Genomic DNA, 13,460 nt, shown 5'->3' with positions numbered 1-13,460 from the left:
CAGGTCAGCAGTTCTAAACCAGCCTGAGCAAGATCGAGGCCCCCCTGTCTCTCCTAAAATGAGAAAGAAATTAATTGGCCAACTAAAAATATATAGAAAAAATTAGCCAGGCATGGTGGCGCATGCCTGTAGTCCCAGCTACTTGGGAGGCTGAGGCAGGAGGATTGCTTGAGCCCAGCAGTTTGAGGTTGCTGTGAGCTAGGCTGATGCCATGGCGCTCTAGCCAGGGCAACAGAGTGACTCTGTATCAAAAAAAAAAATCTCAGGGAGGAATGGCCCACCAAGCTTAAGCAAAAGCCACAGTAAAAAGTGGCCGATGTCCACCTGCCACCAGTGAGGCCTTGAGAAGCTCTCAGTCACTCTAGGAAAGGACGAGGCTGAGAGAGAGGAAGCCAGATACTCATGGGAACCTGCCTTACCACAACCTTCAGGGCACCGTGACTGCTCTGTAATAAAAACCCAGGCCTTTTCACAAGGTAAACACTGTCAAGAAGAACCTCAGAATTGATAGGTCACCTTGTTCAAAACTGATTAAACCAATCATAATTACCCATAATGATGTTCTTTAGATTGAGTTACCAGTGACTTAATTAGGAACCAAATACAAGCCAACTGAGATAACTATGCCAAATGAGTAATCTCAGAATACACTATTAGTAAAATATATTCCATCGATAACATTTTTTAAAAGTTAGAAGAAAGATTGAGCATGTTAAATAGACACACAGAAGATATAAAAACCCAAACCAAGCTTCTAGAGACGAAAACTGCACTGAATGGGATTATCAGATTAGACACTGCAAAAGAAAAAGATTAGTGAACTTGATGACAGTAATCAAAATTATCCACAACAAAACACAGAAAGAAAAAATGATCAGAACATCTGTAGGCTGTGGGACAATTTCAAACAGCTTAACATATGTGTGTAATTTAGGTCCCTGAAAAAAAATAAAGAAATAATCACCAAAATTTTTCCAAATCCGACCAAAAAACTATAAACTTACAGAGCCAAGAAATGCAATGAAGCACAAAGAAAATCATTGTTTGAGACCAGTGAGATATATATATATATATATATATATATACACACACACACACACATATAGCTTAAAAGTAGCCATATAACAGGAATAATGGAAGATTTCTTATTAGAAACAATCCAATCCTAAAACTAGGAGGAACATCTTTAAAGTACTGTTAAAAACAACAACAACAAAAACCCTGTTAACCCTGAATTTTATAACCCCATCAAAATCTTTAAAAAGTTAAGACTTTTTCCAGACATACAAAAGCTAAAAGAATTGGTCACCAGCGGACTTGAACTATTATAAGAAGCCTTAAGGAGCATTTTAGGCAGAAGGAAAATGATACCAGATAGAAATCTGGATCTACACAAAGGAATGGCAAGCCAGAAATGGGAAACTATGTGGCAAATATCAAATATTTATTATCTCTTTAAAAAATAATAACTTGGAGCAAAAATAACAACCTATTATGGGTTTTTTAGCATACTGAAGTGTGATGTATAATAAGAATAGCACCAAAGCCAGAAGCAGTAAAATGGATCTACACTTTATACCTTACTGTTTTAAGGTTCTTATACTAATATGTAAAGTGGTGCCATCTCACTGAGGGTAAACTATATTAAACTGCAGATGTGTACTATAACCCTAAAGCAACCATCAAAGACAAACACACACATAAGTTGTAGCAAAAAGCCAACAAAAAAGGTATTATAAAATGGAGTCAGATCATAATTACATTAAATATAAATGATATAAGCACCCCAATTAAAAGGCAGAGATGGTTAGATTAAATAAAAAGCAGAACCTAAGTACATGCTACCTATAAGAAAATCACTTTTAATATCAAGATACAGATTAAAAGTGAAAGGATGAAAAAATAATCAGATGACTCTTGGGCTCCAATGGCTTAGGAACAAAACTTTCTTATTTTTTTTTTTTTTTTTTTTTTTTGAGACAGAGTCTCGCTTTGTTGCCCAGGCTAGAGTGAGTGCCGTGGCGTCAGCCTAGCTCACAGCAACCTCAAACTCCTGGGCTCGAGTGATCCTTCTGCCTCAGCCTCCCGAGTAGCTGGGACTACAGGCATGCGCCACCATGCCTGGCTAATTTTTTATATATATATCAGTTGACCAATTAATTTCTTTCTATTTTATAGTAGAGACGGGGTCTCGCTCTTGCTCAGGCTGGTTTTGAACTCCTGACCTTGAGCAATCCGCCCGCCTCGGCCTCCCAAGAGCTAGGATTACAGGCGTGAGCCACAGCGCCCGGCCAAAACTTTCTTATTTTTAAAAAGTGATTATTTTTGATGTGGGGAGGGGAGAAACTCCAAAGCTTTAAAAGCATCAAACTGTGGATAAAGTTATATTGTTTTGGAAAAGATGAAATGTGTTTAGGAGACACCTACATACCTATATAACAAATACACATAAATGGAATAATACACTTGGGAAACAGAACAGTCTAAACATTTAATATTATACTCACTAAAAACAGCCAGTATTCAGCTCGCTGGGATATTTTTAGTGATTAGTGATATATAAGACAAATGGATTTTCCAAGTGTCCATGAGGAAAAGTCAATTTCATGCTTTGTGGTCATCTCTGCTATTCTATGGAAGTCTTGGCTTTGTAACATTTATGGAAAAGAGCTGCCCTTGGGATATGGAAAATATAATAGGCTATTTAAAAATAGTTATAAATGCCATTCTCTTTGTTTCAAGAACCTCACGAATAGCAATTTGGCCTTCCAATAACAGATCTTCAGATCAAAATGTCTTAACCTGGACAATTATGAAGGATTAAAATAAAAAGTGCACCAGTTTTAGTGGGCTTTAGAAGCAGTGCAACTGTGCTGTTGGATCATCAGAAATCTTCCTTAAGACTCTTTTTCCACAACATCCCCCAGAGGTGTACTGCTGGGTAAGGCTCATCACAAGTGAGAAAAGTCCACAGGGTCTTTCCTCTGGTCATCTGGTGACGAGGCTCAGAGAACTGCAAATGGGCCTTCCTGTTCTGGCTGCTTTGTGGCATGTGTGAATTATGAGCTGCAGATTTCAACCCAGTTCTGTTGAGGACAAGAGTTCACTGTGGAAAAAGCATTTGTCACTGCCATTGCTAACAGCCTTGGCTGGCCCCATCTTCTGGCCAAGGACTCAAAGAAGGGAAGCAGTAAGGTTAAGAAAATAGGTTCCCATTTTCAGCAGGGTTGAAAATGGAACAGTGAGACCATAGTTACTCTGAAGACTGGCAGCCACACAGAAAAACTAATCGCATGCCCAATTTAGGATTGCAAAAAGTTTAGCAATGCCTGGACCCAGGTGCCACTGCAGGAAGTAAAAACATACTGTGAGACCTTTTGCTACACTCAGTACAGCTAAATCTCACAGATACTATGTGGGATAAATGGAGCTCAACAGAAAAAAAATCACATCATGTATAAAAGCATTTAAGTTCAAGCACAGGGGAGAAAGGGGCTTGAGGAGCTGCCAATTTGCTTTATTCCTTATCTGGCTATTGGATTTACCTAACCTCAAACCATGCATATATAATTTGTGTACTTTTCTGTGTGTTACACTTCAACTAACTATAGTGCTAAGAATTTTCCTTTGCCAATGAATTGATATCCTTCCGTTTGGTAGTCAATGAAATTTGTTTACAAATCATTTTTTGCTCAGGATGACAAGTAGCTCAGAGCAACATCTAATAAACCTACTTTTGGGGGAAGGGGTGTTTTGGTTTTTTGCATATCTATTTCCCTTTCCACCTCTAGGCTTTTTGAAATGTTCTACTTCCATGTGAATTTTTAGTGTAGTATTTTAAGCAAATGCTTTTCAAGATTAGGATAGATATGCTCTACACATTTTTCTACTTGATTATACCAATAAAACTTAAAATAAGATGTATTCTGAGATTTAAAGGTAAGAAAACTGATGTCTAGTACATATTTCTCTAATTTGAAAGACCATGTACTAGTTAATATTCTTCAGAAATGGCCTTCCAGACTCTGCCCCACACCAAGAAGAAAAAGTACAGTATTCAAGATTTTGTGCAAAATACCAACCTCGGCCGGGCGCGTTGGCTCACGCCTGTAATCCTAGCTCTCTGGGAGGCTGAGGCGGGCGGATTGCTCGAGGTCAGGAGTTCAAAACCAGCCTGAGCAAGAGCAAGACCCCGTCTCTACTATAAATAGAAAGAAATTAATTGGCCAACTGATATATATATATGTAAAAAAATTAGCCGGGCATGGTGGCACATGCCTGTAGTCCCAGCTACTCGGGAGCCTGAGGCAGTAGGATCACTTGAGCCCAGGAGTTTGAGGTTGCTGTGAGCTAGGCTGACGCCACGGCACTCACTCTAGCCTGGGCAACAAAAGTGAGACTCTGTCTCAAAAAAAAAAAAAAAAAAAAAAAATACCAACCTCATTTTCCTACTAAAAACTTTCCAAGCCATTGCCTTCTGTCTACTAAAAGCTCTATTTCAAGACAGAGGAATAGACTAAGTGATTTGTTATAATTCACAGAAGTTACAACGTTCAGCAACCTCACATTTTTAGGTTGCGGAAAATTTATTTTCATGTTTGATGAGAAGCAGACGCATCCAGCACCATCAAGGCACAGGGGGAAATCAGAAGCGCTTCCTGGCCAGAGATGAGTAGAAAGATCTGTCTCAGTTAGCCTGCTGCTTAATCTTCACCAGGGCAATTAAGATATCCACTGGCTATTACCATAATCTGACACTTGTATGAAATGCCTCCTGCTCTCTTGCAAATAAAACCCAGCTTCAGCAACACAGCACAGCGCTCACCACGGGGAGCCAGAGCCAACACAAAGGGCTATTGTGGGGAAATGGCTATGGAAAGCCAGCCCCCTTTGATTCTTTTAAAGGGGATATAAAAGCAGTGGTGGAGGATCAGCAAATCTTTACATAAGTAGGATCATTTGCATATATAAAGGAAATTTTCAAGTTTAAAAGGAGGGAAAACAGGACAAATTGTGGAACAGTCTCCCTGACGCATCTAACTCTACCGTAGAAAGCAGCCTGGGGAGCCCTTTAGGGATCGTGCTGGCTCTGCGAAGGGGCACATAAGTGAGACACAAGCCTCCCTCCCACCACCACACCCACCTGGGTGCTCGCAGGCCTCTAAAGCAAGCTGGCCCCAGGAGAACAGGCAAGAAGCTAGGACCGTGGGTTCCCTCCAGAACGAGAAAACTATGACCAGAGGTCAAGTGAGGAAGAATTTTCACTGTATACCCTTCAGCGCCTCCTGAACTTGGAACTGTGAACCTATTATCTAATGTTAAATAACTAAAAATTGGACTTCTAATTCTGTGAAGATGGAGCAGATATACTTTTCGCTATTCTTCCTACAAAGTACAACTAAAAACTCTGAGCTTTATACTTAAAACAAGCCCTTTGTGTTGGTTCTGATAAGATGACTCTGAAAGGTTGAAAAAAGTAGAACAGCTAGTTCTTGGGTTGTCTTTTTGCCTCCTATGTCCTAAACTAGAGCTGAAGAAGCAAAAGCCCAAACAAAAGTCTGTTCCATCTAGCAAAAGGAGCGGCCTAGAAAAATAGAAAACTTTTACACAATAATTGCCCCACTCCTGGTCATGCCAGCAAAGGCAGGTAGGAGCCCAGGCTCCTACCCCTGCCCGGCTAGGAGGTACCCCAAATCCCCTGCCAGATGGCATCAGAGAAGGCCAGCTAGGAAGGCAGGACTGTCCTCCCCACTGGACAGTAAGGAAGGTAGGACTGTCCTCCCCACTGGACAGTAACAACACACCTCTCCTGCTGCCCACTGTCAGAGTAAGCCTAGCAGAGAGCAGGGACTTTCACCACTGCCCAGGCTGACAAGGCTCCCCTCATTTCTACCCCTCCCTGCCAGGGAAAGGTCTATGCAGGCCTAGCAGGCAGCTGGGACTCACCCCCAGGCCCAGCACCCGTGAGGAGGAAAGACGCCCTTACCAATAAATGGGAGTTGAAACAACTGCACCTCAATGGGCAACAAAATATGAACCTGGACCTAAACTTCACCTCTTGTATAAAAAACTAACACAAAATAGATCATGGGCTTAAATGTAAAGCATAAAACTATAAAATTTTAGAAATGAACATAAGAAAAATTCCTCAAGATCTAGGGATAAGCAGAGTTCTTTGACATCAAAAGCAGGATCCATAAAAAGAAAAAGTGATAAACTGGACTTGATGAGAACTAAAAACTTTGGCTCTGTAAAAGATCCCATAAAGAGGAAGAAAAGCTACAGACTGTTAGAATATTTGTGAACTACAAATCCTTCAAAGGACTAGTATCTGGAATAAAGAACCCTCAAAACTCAGCAAAAAAAATAAATAAAAAGTAATAATCCCATTAGAAAATTCAAGAAAGACATGAACAGACATTTCACCCAAGCAACATGCAGCCGACAAATAGGCCACAGGGTGGCCACTAGACACACGCAAATTCCATTAGCCACTAGAAACATGCAAATTCAAACCACGAGCTATCACTACACCATTTCAGAAGGCCCCAAACCAACAGATCTGACTTGGGAAAATCACTGTCTTTGCTAATGTGTGCACATGTATGATTTTCATTTTCTCTCTGCCCCCCCCACCCCCCGCCGCCTTTACCCACAAAGACTCCCACCCTCAGGCCACTAGACATAAAACACAATTTCTAAAATATACTTAAACTAAGAAAAAGCCAACCTCAGCAGGCTCTGACTCATTCCCAAGTATAAAGTTTCTCATTTCTGTTTGTATTTGATCACTACCTAGTAAAAATTCAGAAAATGCTTATCATTAGGAAAACATCAAGGACAAAGGGACACTCCCAGATTTTAAATTCCAATTTTTTTTTAAACCTGTATATTCAAAACACTAACTGTGACTCTGCTGAAATGAACAAAAGGGTAAAAAGATGCCTGAAGATCTTTTAAGAATTATTTTCAAGCTGCAGCTCCTCGCATGGTAATGATGCCAGTAACCACCACAACCAGCCTGGCCCCGAGAGGAAGCTGCGGTTACCTGGCCGGGTCAGCTCACTGAACAGTTGAAGGAGAAAGCAGGGGTCGTATAGGCTGTCGAGATCCACTGCGCTCTTGTCTTTGAATATCAGCTCCTGTGCATCCTGATAAAGCAGAAACCAACAAAAATGTGCAATTCAACCACAAAAATGTAATACAGGCTGAGTACCCCTTATCCAAAATGTTGGGGATCAGAAGTGATTTGGATTTCAGATTTTGGAATATTTGTGTATACATATTTTCTGAATGGGACCTAAGTCTAAACAAGAAATTCATTTATGTTTCATATATACCTTATATACATAGCCTAAAAGCAATTTTATATAGAATTTTTAATAATTTTGTGCATGAAACAATGTTTGCATACACTGAACTCTCAGAAAGCAAAGATGTTCCTGCCTCATGTCAGTGCTCAAAAAACTGGATTCTGCAGCATTTTGGATTTCGAATTCCCAGGTTAGGGACACTCGACCTGCACACTGTTAATGTTTATCCACATTGTCAGAGCTCAAATTATTTTGAATATTTAAGGACATAAAGCAAAAGTGGTTCTGTAAAAAGCAGTGCTTACACATGACATGATAGAATCTTCATGATTTGCTCCAAAAAAATATTTTTTGGGGGCAAGGAGTGTTATAAACGAAACAAGTATGGCCAGTGCTCATAACCACCGAAGCTGGGTGGTGAGCATACGGGAGTCCAGTCTCTGTACCTTTGTATATGGCTGGAAATTAACACAAAGTTGAATAAACAAAGCTGAGGGCATAGAGGAACCCTTGAAGGAGAAGGGACAAAGCAGCACCAGCCGCACCTCAGGGGGCAGCAGCCTCCGCTTCTGGGGGAAGTGCAGGATGGTCTGCAGCATCCGGTCCCGATCCAGCAGGCGGAGGATGTCCCCGACGCTTGGCTGCTGCCACAGCGACTTGCCCAGGCTCCGGCACGTCTTGTGATGTTCCACGGCCGCTGGGCCCCACAGTAGCACCCTGCAGCCAGAAAGGGGAAAACAGACTGGTCACAGGGTCCCTGAGGAAAAGAATTAATAACAATGGTAATGATGATAATGAACATAATAGGTAGCGTTTGTCAAGCCACTAGTTCACGTCAGGTGCGGTTCTGGGCACGTTGTGTGTGTTATCACTTAACCATCATCACAGCTTATGAAGTAGCCGGTGATGATGGCGACGCTGAGGGTGGGTGACAGTGTCAGTGATGATAATGAAGCCAGCACCTACACAGAGCTTATGATGTGCCAGGCCCTATCCTAAGCCCTTCACATGTATTAATTCACTCAACCTGCACAAGAACCCTATAAGGTAGGCACCATTATTGCCCCCCTGTGCAAATGGGAAAAGAGGTACAGAGATGATTAAGAAAGCTGCTCAGCTGATCACCTGCCCAGTGGTCAGCGGCAGGGCCAGGACTCACACTCGGCAGTCTGGCCCTAGAGTCCATGCTGGATCACAGTGGCAGAATCCTGACTTTCTCCCTGCTTATACATGGTCAGGAGTGAACCAGGCCTGCCCGCACAGGCCTTCCAGCCGGGTCCACCGTGTGCACACCACGCGCAGCCTGCACACCACAGCCCCCAGTGCTGCTGCCAGACGCCCACGTCGCCTTCCTCCTGGAACACGACCCAGGCCTCCCTCTTCCTCCCCTGCCCCACCCACCGCCCCACCGCTGCCAGGCCATTCCCCTAAAATGATGAGTTCCACAGCTCTGATGAGAGCCAGTTCTCTGCTGTATCCTGGAGAGAAAGGGAAACGCTTCGGTCTGGTACTTACGCCCTTCCCAGCCAACCCATCTGGCCTTCCCGCCCCCCGCTTCCCTGCACGAACCCTGTGATCCAGAGCTGACCTACTCCCCGTTCTCTGAAACGTCCTGACTCTCCCACCTCCCATCCGTCACGTGTCTGTCCTCTCCCGCTGCTGCTCCGGGCGCCTCCAATGACCTCACGGCATTCAGATCCCTCTCTCACCTTCAAATGCCAGCCCAGGTGAGAAGCATCCCCGGAGCACCCCAAGGGCATGACCTTGCTCTTATGCTCCTGTGACAGCTGGCTTACACCACAGGTGAGAGTCAACTGCCACTTTAAAAAGGATTAAATTTATGACTGTCTCACACCCTCGGTAGATGGGAAGACTGTGTCTTACTCCTCTTAGTTTTCCTGAGCGCTGAGCCCAGCACCTCATAAAATACCAGGCGCTCAACAAACATCAATTGAATTAAATGCTTCTAGATGAAATTCTTCTAAATACAGACTTGTTTCTATGCAAGTAAGCAAAAGTTACTAATATTAAATAAGGAACAAACCCTTTCAGAGGGTGCTGGCTGCTAACCCCGGTGTCTGGCAGGCAGGCGGCACACACTGGGTGCTCCCTGCCAGACCGACCACCGACCGGCAGGGGAGCCACCCCTGGACGCCCAGAGCTCCCGGCACAGGTCCCCAGACTCTGGCCTGCTCCTTCAGCTGAGGGGATATTTACCTGGAGTCTAAGGAAATGCTTCCGTAATCCTTTGAGACACAAAACCCATGAGCTCCACCTCCTTGATTTGCTGTTTTTCTCTTGGGAGCTGAAACTAGACTCCCTTATAACCAGCTCTAACCTGTTTATTCACTGGGCATCCCCATGTGACTTTCCCAGTGAGAGGGTGCGCTAACGCAGATAAGGATAGTCAGAAGGACTCTTCCTTGTGACAGAACTTGCCCCGTTTGCTCTGCTCTCCCTCCCACATAAGCAGGGACAGTTCCACTCCAGAAAGGACACAACTGACACAGTACCAGCTCCCAAGCAGCGAGAGAGCCAGGCCAGCACATAAGAGGGGGTGTGTTCTGAACTAATGCAGCTTTTATCTTTAAACCAAGCACTCTGAAATGGAAATAGTTTTCTCCTCCCTAGAGCTCTCCTGAACTACTTTCCCTGGCCCAGTCGGCTCACCTCCTGTCTGAACACACAACATCCTCTCCAGGTACATACTGGGCAGATGTCAGGGTGCTGGTCCCAGAAGATGAGAAGAAAAGAAGGATCTAGGGCAGCACAGAGGATCCAGCAACAGCACATCTGATCAAGTCCCCGCTTAGCCAAGGCAACTACAGAGATGGGGCAGGACCCACAAGGAGAGGCGTCAGGCTAGCTGCTCGGGACCAGAGCTGCGCCAGCCAAGCAGTGCCAGGGAGCCCGGGAGACACTGACACGCATGCATGTGTGTGCACACACAGACAGGATAGACCAGATTTTGTGTCCAGTCATCCCTCCTCACACTTCCCCAGAAATCTCCAAGGCATAAGTCGTCCCACCTATGTAAGGCACAAAGAGAAAGGTTTTCAGAAAAACTAATCAAACAGGATGAGCAGCCCCAGGGGAAAGTGAGCCTGGAGGCAGATGCATGACAGATAGGCACCCATCAGTCAGCAGGGTCTGCCCAACCCTGGTGGTCCCCTGCCAAGAGACACAATCCTCATGGTGGGAGGCCAACCTTTTCTGGAGCAGCCTACACTGGGGCCAGTGTAAGCAAGGGGAGTTCCATCCTCCTTGACCTTTCCCTGAGTATCAAAATGGAACAAAAGAAAGTCTCATGTCTGGAGCCTGCTGAGTGGAGAAAGGTCTAGATTCTTGGGACCGCCAGCCCCTACACTCACCTGAAGTTGATGAGGCTGAGCTTGTTGTGCTCATATGCCCGGAGCAGAAGTAAGATCTTCTGGTCTAGAAGTCAAACAAGGGTCAGGTTAGAAAGCTGAACCCTGCACACACACTCCAGGATACACCACTTGGTCCTCACACCCCACCCACCACATCACAAGGTCCTGACACCTGCTGCTCGCACCACCAGACCCTCGTGCCCAACCCCTCTCCAGGTGCCACCCCCCTGCCTGGTCCTCCTGCCCTCACCCAAGATGCTGAGAGTGGCACCGTAGGCCCCGAGAAGCACGGCAAAGTGGCTGCTCTCACAGACGGAGGGGCACAGCCTCACCACCGCTGACATCAGGTCCACGAGCGCTTCTAGAAGAAAACAACACTGAAACAATCACACAGCATCTCAGGGGACGTACATGCTCTGAATAAAAGTCGAGGAGGAAGCACCACAGGGAATATTTAAATGTCTGACATATCCTCCTTTGAATCATGGTGTTTGGACTCATCTAATCCCTTCTCCATTTTTAAAAAATTATAAACATGTCTTCACAATCACCTATTCTTAGGCCTTTGACAGGCTGAATATAAGTCCCACTCACTCCTCTTCCAAATTTTAAGCCACCTAAGATTTTAAAATCCAAGCATTTCCCCCCCATGAGTATGCTACCAAAACCTCTGCTATTTCTGTCTCCGTCTGAATAGAAGGGTGGAGCCCTTTTTACTTTTCCTACCACTCACACCAGTCATTTAGCTAATGGCTGTCATTAATTATCAGGTTGTTACAGACTAATCCTGCGGTGATTCCTGACAGTTTTGGGGTGTTAATTTTGCCTCTCTAAATAGAGCAGTGAACGTCAACAGCCACATTCTAAGCCTTTTTCCTTGATAAAAGTTTCAATCTTCCCATGAAGAAATTTCATGGAACTAATCAATTTCTCTCAGGTCAGATACACACAATTTCCCCCCACATCTCCTAACTTCCTCTAACTCCCAGATTCTAACCTAGCTCGTGACACAGCAGTAAGAGCGCAAGCAGACTTCTGTCAGTCAAACAAGGCCTTGGAAACAGGTGTGCATGTGCTGTCTGACTGTAAGCCAGAGGAAACATTTCTCAATCCTGGATCTGGCAGACACAAAACACTCTAACACTGTTGAGACTCTGAGAGCCGTGGGAGACAGGCTTTGGGGCACAGTGAGTCTGATGAAATCAGGAGATGAAATCTGGGTCTGAAATTGGAGGGTGGTGGTGAGGGGTCACCTTTTACTTGAGCGTCTGGGTTGTCCCCCTCTTCAGACTTCAGCAGACTCGGTAGAAACATAGAATGCTGGGTGAGCATCATGTGGACCACGGGGAGTGGGACGAGCTTTGTGCTCATGGAGTTTTCTGGGCGGTACAGGAGCTGTATGGCAGCGTGGAGGGTCTTTAAAAATGTGTGGTCCTGATACCGAAACCTGGGAGGCAAGAGTCAAAGGGAAAAAAACTTCACTAAAGGGGAATTCTATTTCATACAAAACAATAAAAAAAAAAAAGTTCCCATCATTTTATTAAGAAAATTTTCAAACACAGCATGAAGTTGAGAAATTTATAGTGAATGTCCCTGTACCCAACACCTAGATCCTACCACTGACACAGCACGACACTCACTCTACCACAATCCATTGGCCACCATTCATAGGGAGCCCTTCTGGAAACAAGGCAGGGATACAATGCATTTATCTCCTCTATGACTTGAACACCAAGTAAACTTCCTGCTTAACAGAAATGCCAGGAGGTGTGGGAACAGCAGAGCTGAGAAAGCTGACACCCAGCGCCCCCAGCCCACCTCACCCCAGCAGCCTCCCTCTTCCTCACTTCCAGCTTACTCAGAACTTTCCTGTATTTCCAAAATATTCTAGTTGTTAAAAAGCCTGCTTCTCTCATCATTAGAAGCACCCTGCAAGTCAATAGGCAAATCATTTAACTTCTCTAACAATCCTCATCTTCTATCTCTAAAAATGGGAGGATACTTACTCTACCACAGGTATTAATTATGCTCATAGCAAGCTACAAAAGAGGTTTTGCATGATCAACGACATTCACACCTTTACTAAATGGCACCAAGAAAATAAAATCAACTTACTTGAGTCCTGTCTTCACAAATTTCTGCCAATCACCAGGATCGACTTCACTAAGTGCATGCTACAAATAAAGTAAACAAGAAATATACATGAAACATCTCAATTAATCTAAAAAATACTGAAAGGCCCCAGCTGCAGAACCTTTAGGAAGGCACCTACTTCCCCAGGTCTGATGCCTCCTCTATAAAACACAGGATCAGAAGGTTGAGAAAGAGGCGCTCAGTGTCCCCTCCTGCTCTGACACCTAGGATTCCACCCAGCAGCTCCTCTGCTCAGCCTCTTTGTGCCCTTCCTTTTTTTTAGTTGGAGAGCAGGCCTACAAATTTATCAACACATGGGGTGAATCAGAGTGATAACCTCTCTTTGTGTAATTCTTGATAAGCACTTGACAGCTCAAACGTACAGGGGTAGAGAGCAGAACCAAGATTAATCTTAAAACGAAAACTAAAATTCAGAATATGGAATTAAAGTCAAAGCCATTCAGTAAATATGAAACACAGTTATCTAAACAATCCACAAGAGCATTTTTTTGTTTTTTACTTTTGAAAAAACTGGTTATTTCTGCTAATATGCTGACATTTTATTAGCATACCTATGATCACCAAATAGGCAAAAGGAAATTTTGAGTAGTCCTGTTATTTTTTCCTTTGCCTACCATTCCCA

At 44.1% G+C, this 13,460-nt stretch overlaps 1 protein-coding gene across 1 annotated transcript in view; it reads right to left on the bottom strand.

Annotated features, from left to right (window-relative positions):
• Nucleotides 1–13,460, bottom strand: part of URB1 (URB1 ribosome biogenesis factor) — a 71,106-nt gene that overhangs the window by 11,622 nt on the left and 46,024 nt on the right. The window contains exons 25-30 of the mRNA XM_020284712.2: nt 12,800–12,858; nt 11,938–12,131; nt 10,935–11,045; nt 10,685–10,748; nt 7,859–8,030; nt 7,049–7,151 (exon numbers count right to left, since the gene is read on the bottom strand). Coding sequence (XP_020140301.2) covers nt 7,049–7,151; nt 7,859–8,030; nt 10,685–10,748; nt 10,935–11,045; nt 11,938–12,131; nt 12,800–12,858 — 703 coding nt within the window. The remainder of the gene's footprint in view (nt 1–7,048; nt 7,152–7,858; nt 8,031–10,684; nt 10,749–10,934; nt 11,046–11,937; nt 12,132–12,799; nt 12,859–13,460) is intronic.

Source organism: Microcebus murinus, chromosome 1 (assembly GCF_040939455.1).
Source record: "Microcebus murinus isolate Inina chromosome 1, M.murinus_Inina_mat1.0, whole genome shotgun sequence".
NCBI classification, from domain to species: domain Eukaryota; kingdom Metazoa; phylum Chordata; class Mammalia; order Primates; family Cheirogaleidae; genus Microcebus; species Microcebus murinus.
The sequence above is the reverse complement of the archived record's forward strand: the minus strand, read 5'-3'. Positions and strand labels throughout refer to the sequence as shown.